Genomic DNA, 21,655 nt, shown 5'->3' on the forward strand with positions numbered 1-21,655 from the left:
CTGAAGGAGAAAGAGAGCACATAGGCCTGGGCCTTTTAGTATGCTAAAGAGAACCTTACACATTATTGTAAATGGTTAGCATGTGCTACTCTTCTTTATCTGGGGAACATTAACTAATTTTACTTAAGAATGATTCTAGAGCTCAATGTTTAACCTAGAGTTTTAGCAAGGGGGTTTTCCTTGCATGCAGTTGCATTGCTCTGACTGCACATATCCCGCCCTGCCGCCTCCAGAGGCCCTCACCCAACTCTGACTACATCTATGGTCCCTGTCTCACTACTTTTCTGCTTCAGTGGCTTCCACTTCCATTCAGAATATAAGCCAACATCCTTTCTATGCCCTACATGATCTGGTCCCTCACAACCTTTCTGACCATCATTTTTGCTCTCCTCCTTCCTAACGATCTCCTTTCCCTGCCTCAGACAGAGCTGGTACAGCCCCACATAGCAGGGCACCTGGGCTTGCTCCTGGGACTGTGTGGGGTCTTCCCCAAGTAGCTGCAGTACTGGCTTCCTCGCCTTGTTTCTCCAGGTCCTTACTCAGAAGGCACTCTTGTGAAGCCTTCCCTACCTAACATTTTAGTTATCTCCTCAACACTACTTAACCCCCTTCTCTACTTTTTTCTTTTTTCCATTTCATTGTACATGTGTGTGTTATATGTGTATTTATATATATGTCTGTGTGTGTGTAAACAGTTGACCCTTGAACAACATGAACTGAGCAGGTCCACTTATGTATGATGTTTTAAAGTAAATATATTGGAAAATTCTGGGAGATTTGTGACAATTCGAAAAAACATTTTCTTCTCTCTAGCCTCATTATAGTAATACAGTATATTATACATATAACATACAAAATATTTGTTAATTAACTTTATATTATCCTTAAGGCTTCCAGTGAACAGTAGACTATTAGTAGTTAAGTTTTTGAGGAGTCAAAAGTTTTACATTGATTTTCAACCTCACAGCCTCTAATCTCTGTGTTGTTTAAGAGTCATCTGTAATTTATTTTCTTTGCACACAAGAAATAAAAGCCTCCTGAGCAGTTTTTGCCTGTTTGGTTCACTGGTGAATTCTCAGCCCCCAGAAGAGTATCTGGAAAATGACTGCATTCCTTGTTTGTTGAATGAAGAACAAACAAATGAATTCTCTTGGGTTTCTTTGCTGTGTGTGGATATGTGTGCCCATGAGCCTATCACTAATTCATCCCAAACTCTGTCAGACATGTAAGTCTCTTAATAAATACATCAGTTTGCGCTTTTTTTTTCTTTTTTTCCTGCAGAGGACTGCCTTTCAGGGCATAAAGGAGGTGTGGAGAAGCAAATGATTGTACATAAAGCAAATGTCCATAAATGCATGAGTCATTTTCTGAGCTCTTTATACAACCCCATTGGTTTATTTGCCTTCTAGCCCAGTAATATTCTAATATGTTTTCCTATCCAGTAGAGTAAGACTTCCCTATCTGTTCTTCAAGAGAATCTGGACTATTCTTGGCACTTCGCATATCCAAATAAAATTTAGAATCAGTTTGTCAAGTTGTAATCTGATTGAAATTATATTTAGCCTGTTGAAGTTTGAAGAATAACTTTATAATATAGAGTCTTCCAATCTATGAGCGTAGTATATCTTATTTATTTAGAGCTCCTTAACTACTCAATAATGCTTTCTTTTTTTTTGTAAAGAAATGCTGGACATTTTTTAGTGAATGTATTCCAAGGTACTTGATGTTTTTAATGCTCTTTTTAGTGAGTTTTTTTTTCTATTTTTACTGTTTTTTGCCTGTTTTATCTGGTATATAAAAATGACATTTTTATTTACTGACCTTATATCCATCAATCTATCAATCATCAGTAAACATGATTATTAATTTTAATAATTTGTCTGAGGGATTTTTGGATTTCTTTACATATCATCTAATAATGACAGGATGAATTCTTCAAAACGTTATGCCTTTTGCTTCTTTTTAATGCCTTATTTCACTAGCTTGGGCCTCAAATACAATGTAGACTAGAAGTAGTAATGTATCTTATTCCTAACAGTAATTGGGAAGCTTTCCACAATTAAATACACCATTGTTGTAGCCTTGTTTTTGAAGCCCTCCATCAGGTAGGCAAATTCCCCTTTCACATCTCATTTCCTAAAAGTTTTTATAGTAAATAGATGCTTGATTTTATTAAATTTTTCTACATTCATTTAGATAATTATCTTTTCTCTTTATTCTGTTATTATGGACAGTTATGATTTTAAATTTCATATGTTAAGTCAACCTTGTAAACTTGAGATAAAACACATGCTGGTAATGCATTGTCATTGGTATGATTTTCTGCATTCAGTTTTCTAATATTTTGTTTAACTTAAAAAATTTCAGTTCATGAGTGAAATTTGTCTGTAATTTTGCCTTTCTTTTAATAGCTATCTCAAATCTTGGTACCCAAAATATGGTGGCTTCAAAAAATAATTTGGGGTGTATTCCCTCTTTTTCTGTTCTCTGTAAATGTTTAGATAATACTGGCTTTATTTCTTATCTAAATATTTGATAGAATTCACCAGTGAGCCCAACTGAGCCTGAAATTTCCTTTGTGGTAAGTGTTATTCTTCTTAAATCAATTTTATAGGTTTTTGTGTTTTGAAAAACTCATCCATTTTATCTAATTTTTAAAATCTGTGGGTGTAAAATTCTTTATAAAATTCTTTTATTGTCTTTTTAGTGCTTTTAGTGAAAATCTGTAGTAGTGTTGTATTTTCAACCATGACATAGTTATTTGTGTGAGGCTTCCTCATGCAGGCATGATCAATTATTAACTCCATTTCCAAAAATTAAGTCCATTTCCAATGGACTGACAGTTCCAAGCTTCTCACCATGTCTTGGTCCTTCTGGTGACCACACCCCACCCAGGAGCCCACCCAGAGCTGCCTCACTAGAACAAAAGATGCTCCTAGTGCTCTTATCACTTAATTTATGAGGGTTTCAGGAGCCCTGTATTAGGAATGAAGATAAAGACTGAGTATATATTTCTTTACAATATCACAGTATTCTACATTTTGATGTATATTATTTTCATTATTGTCTAGCTCAATTTAGCTTTAATTTTTATTGTGATTTTTACATGTACCCATGGTTCATTTGGAAGTATATTTCTTACTTTCCAAACATACAGAAACATGCCAGTTATCTCTTTGTTATAGATTTCTAGCTTACTTTCATGATGGTCAGAGCTTATCCCATCTAACACCTCTGCCAGGCCCTGCTGTTAACCAGCCTCCTCCTAAAATGTCTTCCCTGACATCAACTGTTGATCTCCGGGTAAGAATGTGTGCTGGTTTGTATTCAGGACCACAGCCACTTCTCCCTTTCCAGTACAGGAAAGCATGTGTGAAAAGGCAAGTTGAAATGAGGATACTGTGTATGTGCGGTAAAGGGTTAATTCATTTAATTCAGCAAGCTTGAGTATCCCAACCCTGCACATTCCAAAGAGAGGACTGGCCCTTCACTGGGTCCTCAGAGGTAACCTCCAGGCCCTTGAATGTCTTTCCTGATAAGAGTTCTGTGTATCACAGACCTTGGGCCACACCAGGTATTTTATACTTACACTGTGGTTAGGGTGAACACCTGTTTTTGTTCACCTAGGGCCCTGGGCCATGTTGTTTGTCCTCTGATGAGGGGAATTGGAGACTGACTAGCTAAGGTCAGGCACGTGGCCCTCCTTGCCACCTTCAATAAGAACTTTGGACATCAAGGTATAGGTGAGCTTCCCTGGTTGGCTATAGTTCATGTGTGTTGTCACACATCACTGTTGGGAGAATTAAGTGCCGCCTGTGACTGCTTTGGCAAAGGACAGCTGGAAGCTCATGCTTGGTTTCTCTTGGACATTTTTCCTTTGCTGATATTAATGTGTGCCTTTTGCTCTAAAAAACTATGAGTGTAGCAGCTTCTCTGGGTCCTGTGAGTCCTTCTAGTAAATCATCAAACCTGAGGATGTTCTTGGGGACTCCCAATACAGTGGTACTCAAAAAATACTGAGACGGGGATATCAAAAGCCTGTCTGATAATGCTTCTCTGCCTAACTTGTGTAACCTTCTACAAAGCCAGAGTTCAATAATTTTGGTAATGGTAACATCATACTGGTAGTATTAAAAATTATTTCATCAGAACTTCCAATTACATACATCAGATGAAAAATATGTGATTGCCTCCTCTCTCTCTTGAGGCTTCCCATAAAGTGATAACAAAGGACCTGCAAATAGCATTAACAGTAGAACTTTTGCTTTGACCCTTCAGTTATGAATATAGACAATTAGGGATATCCTAGAGTCTGAGGAAAATCAGCATCGTGAAAGAAAAGGTCCAAAGAGACTAGTAGATCAACTGACCACTGGAGAAAAAGAGATTAAAGCAGGAGAGAGAATTCTAATTAACATCCATCACTGAGGACCAAGTAAAGTCAGTGAAAACAAGATCTCTAAATACCTTTTGGGCAACATTCAGAAGGTACAAGTACAAAGTAATAGCACAAAGAAACAATCTTAAAACCTCCTTGAGGGAAAAAAATAATCTTCAAAAGAATGGCTTCAAACACCCCAGCTAGAACATGAAGTACTTGAAAACATTGTGATAATATAAAATGATTCTGAGATAAAATTCTGAGACTGAATTCTAAGCTCAGTCAACTTTCTTTTAAGAAGTATAGCACAATAAATGTTATTTTAACTACCTGTGAATTCTTGCTGGAAAGAAAAGTACTCAATAGGACATACTCAAGAAAAATGAAAAATGTATATAAAATGGGGGATGATACAGATTTTAAGAAACTTCAGTGAGCAGTGAGACTATTTTAGTCAAAGTTTAAATGTTAATACTTAGGCTGTGAAACATAATAGGATAGTAATAAACCATATTTTAAAAGACAAAATCATAATAAATACTAGGAGAAAGAAGATTTGGATACAAAATTAACAAGCTTGATTTAGTAGATATAAAGGCATTTATCCCTTACTAATAGAGAATAACATTCTTTTTAGATGCTTTTGAGCACAAATGAATGGAATAGGATACTATAGGATGTATTTTAAATGGTGAAACCATCAATGCATAGTCTCTGAACGCAAGGCAACAAAACTAGGAGACATACAGACCTTTGCAAAATCTCAGAATTTTTTGATGGCTTTTATTAATTTACATAGAGTAAAATTAACCAATTTTAAGTATGCAGTTTTTGTCACATAGATATGGTCATATAACCATCACCATCATCATGCCATCAAATATTTCCATCATCCCCAAAGGTTTCCCAGTGCCCCTTTACAATCAGTTCCCTCCTGCTGTTGGATTCTCCCAAAGGAGGACGCCACCCCAATTCACTCACAGAAGGCGTCTCTTGATGCAACAAGCAAGAGGACTTTATTCAGGAACCAGCTAGCTGGGGTCCAAGTGTCAGCCCGACGCAGCGGGTTTCAACAAGGACCCCGAGCACTCAAAGCCAGGGGTTTATATAGCATTTTCAGAAAGCACTTACTCACAGTGATTTTCCACAAGCACATAACTTTTGGCTGGTGCCACATCCTGGGGGTTTAGCAAGATAAGATCACTCTTCAAATGTTAGGGTGGTTCAGCAAGATAAGCTTGGTATGTATGATTAACTGACTGAGGTTAGCTGACTAAAGGTCACCGCTGCCGGTGTTCATGATTGAGTAACTTGTTTTTCTAGGCCTTACCCAGTTCCAGTTTTTCTTTTCAAAGGATGCCAGAAAATGGCTTCTAGGCCCTTAAGATGGCTACTCTTATGCCAACTTATTTCTATTCTCACCTAATGCTTAGATTCTACACTCCCACTCAGTCCCTAGCACCCACTAATCACTTTGTTACTGTGATTTTGCTTTTCCTAGAATTTCATATAAAAGGAATCATACAATATGCTGTCTTTTTTGTGTCTTTCACTCAGTGTAATGCTTTGAGTGTATTCCTGTTTTTCCTTGTACTAGTAGTTTCTTCTGTTTGGTTGCTGAGTAGTATTCCACTGTATGAACATACTATCTTTTTTTTAGCCATTCACCATTTATGCTACATTTGGGTTTATTTTCAGTTTGGGCTAAGAACAATCGCATGGAAGTCTTTGTATGGATGTGTGATTTTATTTCACTTGGGTAAACAACTAGCTGTGGGATTTCTGGGTCATCTGGCCAGTGTATGTGTAACTTCAAGGGAAACTGCCAACTTGTTTTTGCCACATGGTTTTAACTTTTTGCCTTTTCACGGCAACTTAGGATCAATTGCTCTATATCCTGGGCATCAGTTCATATTGTCATTCTTTCACTTTAGCTATTCTAGTGGATATGTAACGTTATATCACTCTGGTAATGTAATTTTGATGACATGTCTGTTGAGAGCTTTTGTCTGTATTTCTGTCAGGTTGTTTCTCTGAACTGTTGGAGTTCTTCATATATTCTGGATATCAGTACTTTATTGGCTATATGTTTTACAAATATGATCATTCAGCCTGGGGCCTAACCTTTATCTTTCTAACAATGTGTTTTGAAGAGCAAACATTTTTAACTTACTTTAATTAAGTAGTTTATTAGCTTTTTCTATTATGCTTTGTGCTTTTTGTGTGCATGCAAGTAATCTTTGACCCAAAGTCACAAACATTTCTTCCTATGCTTTCTTCTAGAAGTTTTATAGAGTTCTTACATGATCCATTTCCAGTCTATGATCCATGTGAAGGAAAACAATTAGGGTTTTGTTTTGTTTTTTTAACAAATTGATATCCAGGTATTATAGTACTATTTGCTGAAAAGAGTATTTTTTCTTTCATCAAATTATGTGGCATTGTTCTAGATATTCCCTTGACCGTATAAATGAGGGTTTACCGCTACCCTCTTCATTCTGTTCCTTGGTGAGTAAGAGTGTCTTTTTGCCAATACCTCATTATCTTGATTATTGTAGTTTTATTCTGCATGTCATAATCACATAGTGTTAAATCTTCCTAATTTTTTTCTTTCGCAAAATGATTTTGAAGCGTCTAAGTTCTTTGCATTTACATATAAATTTTAAGAGTCTGTCAATATCTACAAAAGGTATATTGGGCTTGTGATTGAAATTGCTTTGCACTTACAGATCAATTAGGGAAGAATTGATTTCTTAACAATACTGAGACTCTTGATCCATGAATGTGAAATATCTCTCCATGTATTTATGTCTTACCTAATTTTTCTCAGCAGTGTTTTGCAGTTTTGACTGTAGGTATTGCACATGATTTGCCAAATTTATCCATAAGTATAAATGTAAATGCATTTTTTAATTTCAATTCTCAATAGTTTTCATTTCTACTTCATACAAATAATGTTGCTTTTGTGTTACCTTGTTGGCCCTGCTAAACTTGCCTTAGTAGCATTTTGTACATTCTCGAGTATTTTCTCCATTAACAGTCACTACACCTGCAAATGAGGCAGGGTTACTTCATCCTTTTTCATGTGCATATCTCTAATTTCTGCCTTATTTCACTGGCTAGAACCTCTAGTACAATGTTGAATAGAAGTGGTGAAAGCAGACATCCTAGCCATGTTCCCTAATGTTAGGGAGAGAGCATTCAGTTTTCCATCATTAAGTATAATGTTAACTGTAGGTTTTTATGGATATCTTTCCTGATAGAAGGAAGTCGCCTTCTAGGCCTAGTTTGCTGAGAGTTTCTGTTTTGAATGGTTATTGACTTTTGTCAAATGATAGTTTTGTATCTATTGATGTGGTTTTTCTTTTTTAGTATGTTTATATGGTGATGAACTTTGAATAAGATTTTTCAAATGTTAAGCCAAACTTGCATTCCTAGGATAAATCCCAACTGTTCCAGATACATATCCTTTTTAATATGTTACTGGGTTTAATTTGCTAAAATGTTAATAAGGATAATTGTGTCTATGTCCATGAAGATACGAGTCTCTAGTTTTCTTGCCTGTTTTACACAGTAACTCCTTTTAGATTCCTGGACAGATTCCAGTGATTGTGTGGTGAGTAGGGAGTGGGGAGGGGGTCTTTCCATGTACCACACCAAGCAGTTCTTAAACACCAGCAGGGTGTCTAAGAACTCAACTTAATTCTGATGTTATCTGCTTGGAGATAGCACCAGATTCCCCAAGTTAAGGGCTCTGTCCTACAACACTGCCCCCCACCCCAGATTCCAGATGCCAGTCACAAGCCCCAGGCTGTTACCTGTGCTTCTGACCAACCAGCTACAGATTAGAAGTTCTAACCACCTCTCCCTTAGGTTGTATTAATTTGCTGGAGCAGCTCACAGAACTCAGGAAAACACGTACGTTTACCAATTTAATAAAGGATACCATAAAGGGTACACATTAACAGCCAGATAAAGAGATATATATGTCAAGGTCCCAAATAAAGGAGCTTCTATCCTCATGGAGCTTGGGTCCTCGCTCCATGGCACGTGGAGGCATCGGGTTCCCCAAGCATAGAAGCTTTCTTTAACAGAGAAGCAGGGTGCAAGGGAGAGATAAGCTCTTCTCATGGGTTTTTGTGAGGGCTTCCTTGCATAGTCATGATTGACTAAGTCTTGCCCATTGGCTGATTCAACCCCCAGCCCCTACCCCACTTTGGGAGGGGTCCAAAAGTCTATCATTAACTATAACAAGACACCATTTCACCTCTAAGGCCCTGAAGTGTTTTCAGGAACTGTAGATGAAGACCAAATATATCTGGGAAATATGTTTTTGGTCATCTGAATGACCAACTATGTTTTTCTTATAATCCATTACCTTACAGTATCTGTCTAGTATTGATATCAGGATATTGCTGTCCTCATCTAATGAGTCAGGAAATGTTTCCATCTCTTCTATTTTCTAGAAAAGCTTGTGTAGAATTGGTATTATTTATTTCTTAAATGGGCTGGGGTTTTCTTTGTGAGAAGGTTTCTCACTATGACTTCAATTTATTAGTGGATATAGACTATTCAGGTTCTACTTTTCCTTTAGTTTGATATGGTGGTTTTTGTCTTTGAAGTAATTTGTTCATTTTATGTAAGCTATCAAATTTATTGGGATAAAACTGTTCATAATATTCTTTTACTATTTTAATGTTTGTAGTATCTATACAAGTGTGCTCACTTATGTTTTTTATATTGATAGTTAATATTTTCTCATTTTCTCTCTTGATCAGTCTTGCTAAGATGTTGGTTCCACTGATTTTTTTTTCTAGTGTTTCCATTTTTTATCCTCCACTGTGTTTTATGTTTCTACTTATTATTTCCTTCCTTTTATCAACTTTGTGTTTGATTTTCTCTCATTTTTTTTTATGTTCCTAAATAGAAGCTCAAATTGTTGTTTGAGATACTTCTTTTTGGACATAAGCATTTAATGTTATAAATTTCCCTGTAAGAACTGGTTGGCTGTGTCCTACAAATGTTGATGTTATGTTTTTCTTTTCATTATGTTCAAAATAATTTTTAATATCCCTTGTGATTTATTTCCTTTAAACAGAGGGTAATTTTAAAAAGAATTATTTACTTTGCAAATATTTGGGGTTCTTCCAGATAGCTATGATTGAATTTTAGTTTAATATTCTTCTTTTTAAAGAACATACTTGGTAGGATTTCAATCTACTTGAATTGAATGAAAATTTTTTTTATTGACCAGACCAGATATAGTTCATTTTTGTGAATGTTGGGTGTACACTTGAAAAGACTGTACATTTTATTATTGTTGGAAAGAGTATTAATGGGTAGAGTAAATATCAGTTAGGTCAAACTGGTTGATAATAATGTTCAAGTCTTTTATATCCTTATTTTTCTGCTTGCTTCTTTAATCAATGACTGATAGACTAGTGTTGAAATCTCTAACTCTTGCTTGAGGCTTTGCTTATTTTTCTTTAATTCTTTTCGATTTGTTTAATATATTTCAAAGTTCTGTTAGTAGATGCATATACACTTAATATTATGTTCTCTTCATGATTTGACACTTTATCAATGAAATGTCTCCTTTCTCTCAGGTAATATTCCTTTGTCTGAAGTCTTCTTTGATATTAATATAGCTACTTTGACTTTCTTTTGATTAGTGTTTATGTAGCCTAATTTTTCATCGATTTTTTTACATATCTTTGTCATGATGATTTAAGTGGTTTTCCTGTAGACAGCCTTTATAGTTGAGTCTTGCTTTGTTATCCTATCTGAAAATTTCTATCCTTTCATTTAAAATTATTTGGCATATATTTAATGTAATTAACAGTGTGGTGGTATTTAAATCTACCTTTTCTATTTGTTCTATCTGTACTTTGGGGTTTTTTTTCCCTTTTTCCTACCTTTCTTTGGATTGAGTGTTTTTATGCCTCTATTTCATGTCCAATAATGATTTATTACATATACCTATTAGTTCTTTTAGTAATTACTCTGTTGTTTAAAATATTCATCTTTACATTATTTTTACCTAATGTTTATTATTCCTTTCTTCTGCTTATTTTTAACTTGTGTCACTGTTCTGGTTTCTTAGAGTAGGAGCTGGGGTAATTGATTTGAGATTTTTCTTCTTGTGTAATACAAGCATTTCAGTGCTATAAATTTCCCCCTAAGTACTGCATTAGCCAAATTTTAATAGGTTGCTTTCATTTCAGTTTAGCTAAAAATACTTTCTAATTTCTCTTTTGATTTCTCCTTTGATCCATGGGCTCAAATGATTTAAAATTGTGTTATTTAGTTCCAAAATACTTAGAGATATTTCTGTTTTTGATTTCTATTAATTTCTGTTACAGCCAGAAAATATACTTTGATTCTTCTTAAATTTAATTGAGACTTATTTTAAAGGCCAGAATATGATCCGTCTTGTTCAGTGTCCTGGGTGCACTTGAAAAGAATGTGTATTCTACTGCTGCTTGGTAGAGTGTTTTTTAAATGCCACCAGTTAGGTGAAGTTAGTTGAAAGTGTTATTTATGTGTTCAAATCTCAGACTATAACTTGTTTATTTGCATAATTCTGTCAGTTTTTGCTTCATGTACTTTGTGTGCTATCCAATGCATACTTAGAATTATTATTACTTGTGATGAATTTAACCCTTTATTATAATGAAATGATCCTCTGTTTTTGGTAATTTTCATTGCTCTGACATATACTTTGATACTAATTTAGCCACTCCAGATTTTTTTTTATTGGTGTCAATATGGCATGTCTTTTTTAATTCTTTTACTTTTAATCTACTCATATATTTATATTTAAAGTAAATTTCTTATTGAGAGCATAAAATTGGATCTTGATATTTTATTAAATAAGTCTTTGTCTTTTATTTGTATGCTTAGATCACTTATAATGTAATTATTAGAATAGTTGGATTTAAATTTACCATCTTACTATTTTCTTTTTATTTATGTTAGATTGTGTCTTCTGGTCTTATTCCCTTTTCCTTTTTTTCTGACATTTTTGGTTAAATCAGTATTTTTAAAGCATCCACTTTATCTCTTTTGTTGGCTTATTAGCTATAAATCCTTGTGTTGTTTTGGTCATTTCTTTCATGTTTAACGTACGCAGCCTAACTTAAAGTGATATTATACTACTTGTACAATATGTAATACAAGAACTTTACAAAATTTCTAGTTTCATATCTTTCCAGTTAATAATCCTAATAAAATGAGATTTTTCTGTTTCTCATTATCAGTTTTTCAGTCCCAGCATGGACTCTGCTGGGTTACATATTCATCCCTGAACAAACAGCACTGGACAAGGGCATGAGTGTTTGGCAAACCTGAATTCTTGCAGCAGCCTGTTTAGAACTTCATGGAATTAGGAAGGAGTTCACCAGAACAACCCAAAAAAGGAACCCAAAAGTGCACTAGTTTGACAAAAACTGGAGTTATCATAGACCACCTTAGGCAAACATATCACATACAGACTGTCAGGTACAGAATTCACACACACTTGCTATAAATTCACATAATGTCTTGCCAACAATACTGAACTTGGCCACACAAAGCAAGAGTAAATGAAGCATTTTTTTGCATGACATTTTCCTTCCCTTTGTAGCCCCAGGGCACTCAGACATCCATGACACTTCTGCATATCTGATTCCTTGTCAAGCTGAAAAAGAAGCCAAATACTCTACCACCCTTTCACATTTGACTCTTATCAGCATTCTAGAAAGTGTTTTACTAACAGTCTAAGCACTTCTGTATAAGCATCTCAACCTTGGAGCTATTGAATTTTTTGGGCCAGGTAATTATTTGTAGTGAGGGCTGCCCTGTGTACGTGTAGGATGTTTAGCATCATCCCTGGACTCTACCTACTCAATGCCAGTAACACACTTGCTTCCCCAGTTGTGACAACCTCAATTTCTCCAGATACTGCTTAATGTCCCCTGGGGGAGCAAAATTGTTCCTGGTTGAGAACCACTGGTTTAAGGGAATGTTTACAGACATCAGGATTTGCAGGCTCCTGACCCTTAATCGGCATCAGCTAATGGGGAGAAAGCACAGTTAGCACCTGGTGCCTTTAACTCCCATTCCATATCCCAGCAGGCCCTTCTTAAGGGATTACTGTTGTTCACTACTGCAAAACCAGGCCCTGCCTAGCACCTACAAGAGAGCAATGCTCGACAATCATAACCACAACAAATATAAACAGAATAAGGGAATGGATGAATAGATGAGTAGATGGATGAAGAGAAAACTGTGGGTGATTTTTCATGTTACTCTGAGGAAAGGAGTGACACAGGTGGTTCGTGCATTAAAAAAGGGGATATTTTACTTTAAAAATTCTGTATTTGAATTTTGCCATCATTTTACTTTTATAATTTAGAAGATTTTAAATTATTTATTTTTAAAGCACTTGGAAATGAAACCAAGACTTTTCTCTTTGATAGCTTTTTCTTTAATTTGCTGGAGATTTTTTAAGTATAAATGTGGACTTGAGCTCTACTTGACATTCTGAATACTGTCTCGCCAAGTTTGAAGCTTGAATTTTTTTTCTTGCACAAACAGCCAAATAATAAAAATATTTGTGAATGGGGTTTATGTTGAAAAATATACCTGACATATCACATTCAATTACATGCATGGCCTTGTGGGCAGAGACTGGAGTGTGTGCACTGTCCAATCAGAAGCCTTACAGAGCTGGTGCAGGGGGAGCCCCAGGAATTGTATGCTAAGAAAATTGATAGTGGTGATGCTCCGTAGGCATGATTTTGGTTGCTCCTGTTTTACTTTGTCAAAGATTTTCTGGGCAGGATGAGAGGTGAGGTGGGGCAGTGAAAAGCCCTCTTAGGAAAGAACAGGTGTTTGGGCCTTTCTGCCTAAGGCAGGCAGGAGAAGAAAAAGGGTAGAAAAATAGGCCAGGGAATATTGAAAGAAAAAAATAATTTGTGGGGACCGCTGTTGCTTCTGTTTCTCCTCTGCCACCAGCAGAAAGCTGGGTCAGATCCTCCCTCTGGAGAGTGAGAGCAGGCACTCCCCCTGCAGGAGGGGGTCTGGCAGCACGCACGAGCCCACGGGGTCCACCCCGTGTGACCCCCCCTTCTGTAGAATGTTCCCCTCCAGCCCCACCCCCACCCCAAAGGAAAGGCTCAGCTACCTGGGTCTCCTGAGGTAAGGCCCCTGCAACCAGGAGAGCCTGGCTTGCGAAGTGAGCTCATTTATTTACACAAGGCAAGTGATGCACGAAAATTCAGCGCAATCCATCTGCCTTAGCGACTAGATTCCCTTTGCCTCACCCTCCTGCAAGCGGTCAAGGCAGGGAGGTTGGGTGAGGTGACCTTCCAGAGCTGAATCTGTGCTTCTAAAAATAGCAACATCCTTGGAGAATTGAGAAGGGGAGGGAAAGCTGTGGGTGTTGAGGGCAAAAACCAGACTCCCCAGAGCATTGTCAGTATGAAACTATTAATTAGTCACAGGCACCCAGCTCAATAACCTCAGGTATCACAGAAATAGAAGCTAAATGAACTGGCTTTTTTTTTCCTTTTCTGGTTACACTCTCTGGGCAGAAAAGGAGAGAGAATCATGTCTTCTGACCTATTTGAAGCGCTGCACACTGCCAAGGAGATGTTTTCCCCAGCAAAGGGAAACGGGGCTCCTTGGAAACACACCAGAAGGAGGCGAAGCTGCTGCACAGCGGGAGCCCAGGGCCCTCTCATCTGCCTGCACAGAGACCGCACTGGGCTCTGTCCGAGGTTGGGCAGAGCCGGGTGGGTGTCCAGATACGGCCAAGGCTGTGGATGTGTGGGGCCACCGGTTGCTGCTCTCAGGTGTCTGCAGGGTCCTTGTCCAGAGCTATGTGAGGATTAGGTGCTTCCAGGGTCCAGCAGAGCCATGGGCTGGCCTGCACTGGTGGTGTGTGACCACACTGTGAGCAGTGCTCTGATGTGTAGGGGTGTGTGTGTGTGTGTGTGTGTGTGTGTGTGTTTGGGGTGGGGGCGGAAGAGTGCATACAGACAGTGACTATTCAGAGGACATTGTGGGCCAGTGTGGAGCCTGTGGGGGAGGCTACATAGGAAACGGTGGGTGCCATGTCTGAGGGCCTGTGTGGAGACCTGTTTGAGACACCGCAAGAGTCCGCATGGGACTTTGCAGGACTGTGGGGCACTCCTTGTGAAGCTTTTTCCCAGGGTCTTTGTGTGGACTGTGGTGAGGATGTGAATGGAGCTAATGGGGGGACTCCACGGGGGATAGTTAAGGCTGTGGGGACTTCTGCTCCAGGGTCTGTGTTCCAGGCTCAGGGACCTGTGTGAGGTTGTGCAAGGCTGCAAGTGACTGGGCAGAGGGTGGTAGAGGCGCTGGATAGCCTCTACAGCCTTGCCATCTACAGATGGGCTGTCCTTCCTTAGTGCGAGGGGCTCCCAATGTGCAGGCATTTATTCTTACCTGTATGACTGATGTTAAAGGAAGGGCACAGGAGGGAGTCCCTGGATGAGCAGAAGCGCCGCCCTTGCCTGCTCCCTGCAGCAGTCCTTAAGCACACCAGGCCGAAGACATTTTGTATGTAATGCTTCAGTTTCTGCTTTCTCAACAGGACAACGTGGATCTTGGAGAGTTGATGTTTTCCCTCTGCTATCTTCCAACGGCTGGCAGGCTGACCATTACCATTATAAAAGCAAGAAATTTAAAGGCAATGGACATAACAGGAGCCTCAGGTGGGACATTCTCAAATTCAAACTTCCTCATGCCTTCTAAACCTTATGAATTTTCTAGCAGAGCAGTAAAGCTCATGGACTCTGGAGCCAAACTACCTGAGTCTGATCCCAGTCCTAACCTAATAGCTGTGTGACCTTGGGTTAGTCACTTAACCTCTCTGGGCTTCTGATTCCACATCTGTAAAACCAGGGTAGCATAGCATCTGGTTCACTGGGTTGTGGTAAGATTAATACATGTAAAGCTGTAAGAAAAGTGACTGGCAGGTACAAAATGCTACGTAATGTTAGCTGTCATTGTTATTAATAATATTCTCTCAGGTCTTCCTCACCGTTAACTGGCAACTGGCCTTACAGTTTGCACATGCTGACATAGCTTATCTGACTGGGGTTTTCCTGAGATGTAAGTAATTACCATCTCAGCCCTAGTGCAGATTAAAGACAATCTGTATCCTTACAAAAGGCCCATCAGTGAACTATGGCAGTGACATTTCAATGAATCAGGCACTTATACTTAAATTCTAAACCCTAATAAAAAATGCTCCAATATGCAGTTCCTACTATATAAGTTCACAAGCAACCTCCTCAGGAGCTCCTGAAATGTGATGAAACACCCAATCCACTGGCTTTTGGTCACTGAAATCAAAGGGTAGAGTCAATATATTCTGCTTCCAGTGTTTTTCCAAGCAGAAAAAAAGATGTGGCCCCTTCTGCCCTCTAAGTTCTTCCTAGAGAGTGTGTGGGAATCAAGGCAATGAATGGTTATGTAGGTAGAAGGAGAAGAACTCCCGACTGAGCAGGAGGAAAGTCTTACTTGAAGCAGAAACCAGCCTTGTCACCTGTGTCCTCTCTCTTCCTGATGTACTGAGAACTGCTTTCCCCTTTGCACCCCGACTCTCGGCAGCTCTGGGGGCTCCAGGCCCCTGCACTTAAGGAAATCCACCCCCAAAGTTCTCCCTGTCGTCAAGAAATTCAGCCTCTCCCACTCCCTAAAGACCTGCTGCTTCGGAAGAGATTCTCTGGGATGGCTTAAAGTCAGGGCCTGCAGCCCGTTTTCCCAGGCTTGGAAATGCCTTTGCATTTTTCTTTCTGTCACAGCCGGGCAGGTCTTGAATTCTAGCTGGAACATTTTCTAATTCAGTAACAGATGTGTTCACACTATTTTTAAATTTCATGCATTTTGAGGAGACAGTGTCCTGTGTTTTTTCTTGAATGAATGACTTAATTATCCTAACTCTAGCTGCTGGCCAGGCATCTTATTAATTAAAAGCCTCAAACTCCAGGCTGCAGTCAGGTAAAGGAGTTCTTCAGAGTCTGTGAACCCCCATGATAATGAAACTGCTGGCCTAAGTCTATATTTATCCTCACAGTACCCTGCTTCTCATGGTCTGTACAGATCCTTATGTGAAAGTCTCCCTGATGTGTGATGGCAGACGTATGAAAAAGAGGAAAACGTCCACCAAGAGGAACACTCTGAATCCTGTTTACAACGAAGCCATAGTCTTTGACGTCCCTCCCGAGAACATCGACCAGATCCACTTGTCCATAGCAGTCATGGACTACGACCGGTGAGATACCTAGAGATCTTCCTCAGTGCAAGTCCCCTGTGCCCAGGGCAGGGAGGGCGAGGCAGCCTACAGCCATGGATTCTCAGCTGGTGTCCCAGGCTGCAGGAAATTAGTCAAATGAGCAGCACATGGAAACCTGATTGACAAGGAAGAGGAGACCATTTTCCAAACCATGCTGTAGAGTCAGCTGACCAAGTGCCTCTTTGCTCCCACATTCCTTCCTCCCCTCTCTTTATTTGTTCCACTCTCCATCCTCCCTACCCTTACCCCTTGCCCTCGCATCCCTGCACACCACCTAGAATCTCAGTTTGGAGAACCGTGGCCCCATAGGTCTTAATCTGCTCTCAGGCAGTCGCACCTGGCCTTCATGGGAAAGATTCCACTCAAAACAGCAGAATGATAACTGTAGCTAGACCATCAACATTTCTAAATACATTACTTGTTATTTTTTTCCTTCTCCCAGTGCATTTAATAAAGATCATTTCCATCCACTTAAGTCTGAAAGCAAACACAGAAATGTTCTCTTGGAAATGCTAAAATCAGTATGGATGACAGGGTACATTAAAATGTATAAGATGCTCGACTTCTAATTAATACAGCACAGAAGAGCTATTTATAGCCTGCATTGTAACCAATTGTGTATTTAAAGGACAGATTTGAAAAACAGTCATTTTAATATGCAAAGGAAGTACCAACAGGGGAATTATACATGTTAAACCAGTCATTGCACTGAAATGCAGAGTCTGTTTTTAATTGGAAACCTCCCACGTGGTCTGGGCACAATTATAAAAAAAAATCATTCTGACTTCTAATATAATAAAAATTTTCCCACACACCCCTAACATGTCAGTATGGCAGCTTCAGTGCCCTGAACACTTTTTATAGCAGATGTCAAGGTAAAGCATAACTGTCTTCAAGCCTGAGAACACATGGGTTGGCTCAGCTGCCCAAGGGTGTGACAACCCACACTCAGCAATGTACCTCATCCTGTCTCCTCAGGATGACACAAAACACCAATAGTGTCAGGCCACAGGAGGGAACATTGCCCACCAACCGTGGAAGGCTGGGCCAGCTTTTTCCAACCTCTTGCCAAGTTTCCCACATCAACAAATCTGATTATGTGAGCTCTGCTTCAATTTAATTCTCAGTAAACTCATGAATCTAGCCTGGAAAAAATCCATGGCAGAATTCATGGGGTTTCTTCTGCATGCAAACAACTTTAATGATCATAGACTTGAATATCCTTCACTCTACTTTTCCACCATCATCTCCCCCTTCCTCCCTACACACACACATGGAAGAAAAATCACTCGTCTTTGCATGAAAGAAAAAGATAGAAAGTCTGTGAATTTGGATACCAAAGAGTTAATGGATGGGCCATATCATTCGAGTTATGCAAAGGACTTCTAACCAAAAAACTGCTAAGGAGGACAAATGTTGGCCCAGCACAGGGAGTTTCAGAAACAGTAGCCCTAAAAGTAAAGAAGCTAAGTATATTTTTGTAGTAGGGAAATCAAACTGGGTCAAAGAAGCAAAGCTGGGCTGGGAAAGAAGGAGGGAAGAGCATAAGAAAACATGGTCTCTAAAGAGAGGGTTGCAGGAAGATCCCGGAGCTATCTCCATTCTTCCCCCTTGCTTGAGACTAGGGCTGCCAGACACCGAGCTTCTCCCTTATGTGTATCTGGCTGCCTCTTGCAGGAATTTGAGCAGCCATTAATGCAAGAAACTTCTTTCACATGCCCCCCTTTCCATTACATGAATTTGGAGACCTGGAAATCAACCTAGTTCCAGAGCCAGAGGTGGCATCCCTAGCATGCATCAGGGAGGTCTTTGAAAATAGGCTTCTTGGGAACAAGCTGACCTCTACCAGGGAAAAGCCAAGGTGTGTGACGGTCAGACTCTGCTCTTCGTCTCTGTGCCGCCAAGTACAATACTGGGTCCCAAGTTGTATTGGCTGTTAGGCTTGACCTGGAGTTTTAAATTAGGGAATGAAAAGAACTACCTCTTCCTTAATCACTCTATTAGTTTAACTGAGTAGTTGTTGCTCTTACATACCAAAATTTTAAGAAAAAACTATTGTGGGCCATTTTCACAGTGTAGGTCACAATGAGATCATCGGCATGTGTCAAGTAGGGAATGAAGCTGAAAGGCTGGGCAGAGACCACTGGAGTGAGATGTTGTCGTATCCTCGGAAGCCCATTGCACACTGGCATTCCCTGGTGGAGGTAAGACCGTACTCCTTCAAGTTCTTCTTTGCAGAAGAATAAATGCAGTTTACTGTTGAAATGCAGGAGCCACCAAAAATGTGCGTGGACCAGGATCTGTGCATAGATGGTTTTTCCTGCTTGCATTTCCTAGAGCTGTTGGGAACTTCATTCAATTTGAGATTGAATCTGTGCTCCTTCCCAGTCTGTTAAGTTTTGAATATTGATCAGGGATCATCCCTCACTATGTCTTTAAAAATTATCAAGATTGTCTGATTCCATGTTATGTCTTTGGGTTGACATTTGGAAAGCATACGTAGGATCTACATGAGTGTGGAGTTTCAGGCCACCATGTAGCAACTTTTGCCTGACATCAGAAAGAACTTGAGACTAGCAGAGAGGAGGCTTGGATTCCAGGACTGGCTCTAGCATTAAACTGCGATTCTGGACAAGAAGGTTAGTATCAGATTCAACTACATATGATAAAAAATTTTTAAAAACAATAAACCACAAAACAACAAATGAAATGGAAATTTATTAATCTCAACATATAAAAAGGTCCAGAGGAAGATAGTCAAGGTGTTATCGTGGCTCTGCGGTTAATAGAGACATAAATGTCTATCTTTCTGCTTTGCTGTCCCAATGTGGCCTTTTTTTTTTTTTGAGATCACCTCATTGAACAAAATTGCTGCTAAGCTCCAACCATCACATATCTTCCAGGCAATAGAAAAGTGGAAAGAGGAAAGAGAAGAGCCAAGTTTATGCACATTCCTTTTTTAAGGATTTTCCTTAAGGTATCATGGAACACTGCTACTTACATTTCACTTAATCAAAGAACTTAGTCAACTGGATATGTGTTGGAGAATGCATTCTTTCTGTTGGGTAGAAGTGTGCCCAACTAAAAACAAGTTCTGTTTGCAAGGAAGAAGAGGGAAGTGGGTATGAGGAGGCTGTACACCATCATTCTGCCTCCAATCTCATTCATCACTCACTCCTGCATCAATTGGCTTCTCATTTATCCTTACCCCATTCATCCTTGCTCACTGACTCACTTTCTTATTTATTTACTGACTCATTCTCTGAAAATTAAATTGCATTCACTAGATAACATATGTGAGAGTCAAATGTCATATCAGATGTGAATAAGAAACCATCCCTTCCATTGAAGCACTCATAGACCATAGTGAGAGAGAGGTGGCATGTGAACTAATCATTAAAGTGAACAATCATAAGCATTATTGTCCACATCAAGTGCCACAAGAGCAATAAGGTGGGAGGTGTTTGACATGCTTAGATGAGATTGTCCATGAAGCACTTTTCCCTCCTGCTCTTGATAAGTAAAGAGAAGTGAGCCCCTGGGAACAGGGACACCAGGGAGCATGGGTACCAGGCACAGACCTTTGCTCTCCCCCTCCCAGGGCAGGCAGCTCTGCTCCCTGCAAAGCCATCCTGACAGGTCAAGGCCAGAGCCTTGCTCAGTGTGGGTTCCACTGCCATTGACAGACAGGTGGGTAGGTTGAAGTAAACATGTAGGGCAGCCATGGAAAGGCAGAGAGGCCCCACACAGGGCCTGGGAGGAAGGGACCGTCTTCCTTCGTTGTTGATGATGCCAGTGGGAGAAGAGCTGACATTAGTTTGTGGACTGATCTAAGCTTCGGGGCCTCTAAGTGTGTTCAAGGGGAGTCTAGGGCCCCCTCATTTACAGGACCCTGAGGACACTGGCCTGGGGCATTGAAGCTAAGGCTCTTCTTTTCCTCAACTCAAAAGTAATCTCTAAGGGAGAGCCACAGGCCCTGTGAAGTGCTTCCCCGGCAGCTGTGGGGTGGGTGCTGTCTGAACGCACCTCATTCTTCAGCCCTGCTGGAATTCTCAAAGGGGTCTTTCTGCAGGCTCACTAATTTGCCTGAGCCCAGCCTTGGCAGCACGGAGCAGTTGTTACAGACTTCTTAACACCTTTGTAGGTCACTGCTGACTTGAATTCTTATCTATAACCTGAATCAGAGAGTGTTGGAGCTCTCTGTATCTCAGGACACGGGAAATAGGAAAGGATGAGGATCGGGGGTGTGGTGTGGGGCTGCGACAGGAGCCCTGTTTGGGGCATGAGCAGTTCCTCCTCAGCGACCTTTCCAGGAAGTAACCAGGGGGGACACCGCACCCTGGGCCCGGAGCTGCAACACATGCATGGCACACACCGGGAGGCTCAGAAAGAGGGCCTTGGAGGCTTCCTTCCTGCCAAGGGAAGAGTTCTGTCTGACTTGGGTCACCTCGGAGATATTCCTTAAACCCTGAGCACTTGGCTTTCACAAATCTGTGTGTGACAGCTGTGTCAGTGAAAAATAAATGTTGTTAACAGGGGTTAAACCCTGAAACCTGGGAGGCATGTGTTAGGGCAGCTAGAGTTACTTAAGCTAATACAAGGGTTGTTTCTAAACTGTTGCTGCAGAACTAAGGCGATGAAACGCCGCCTCCCCTTATATGAGGGGCAAAGCAGGGAAGGTTGTCTCTGCCCCGTTGCCCCGTTGCTCCTTGTCTCTTTGAAGTACATGCCCAGAACTTCAGATCCATCCCAAGAGAGGAAGCGATACTTTCCCTTTTAAAAATAAACATGCAACTAGCAGAACTGGGACACTGGCACCAGATGAGATGAAGGGCAGTACTGGAGAGGCCACCGTGCTTTGCTCACAGCTTTAAGGATCAGGGCGACCTCAGAGAGCAGTGGGCAGAATTCACCTTGGAGTTGGACGGACCTAGATTCAAATCTCTGTGCTGCCAGTCACAAGCTGT

At 40.0% G+C, this 21,655-nt stretch overlaps 1 protein-coding gene across 6 annotated transcripts in view; it reads left to right on the forward strand.

Moving 5' to 3' along the window:
* The window catches only part of SYT9 (synaptotagmin 9), a 211,533-nt gene that overhangs the window by 135,008 nt on the left and 54,870 nt on the right, over positions 1-21,655 (forward strand). For 4 of the 6 annotated variants that reach the window (XM_073216112.1, XM_037026352.2, XM_073216111.1 and 1 more), the window contains exons 4-6: positions 14,982-15,102; positions 16,496-16,667; positions 18,763-18,892. In XM_073216112.1, coding sequence (XP_073072213.1) covers positions 14,982-15,102; positions 16,496-16,667; positions 18,763-18,892 — 423 coding nt within the window. The remainder of the gene's footprint in view (positions 1-14,981; positions 15,103-16,495; positions 16,668-18,762; positions 18,893-21,655) is intronic. The other 2 variants (XR_005063423.2, XR_012122600.1) reach the window with 1 other exon arrangement.

This window comes from Manis javanica, chromosome 11 (assembly GCF_040802235.1).
Source record: "Manis javanica isolate MJ-LG chromosome 11, MJ_LKY, whole genome shotgun sequence".
Taxonomy (NCBI): domain Eukaryota; kingdom Metazoa; phylum Chordata; class Mammalia; order Pholidota; family Manidae; genus Manis; species Manis javanica.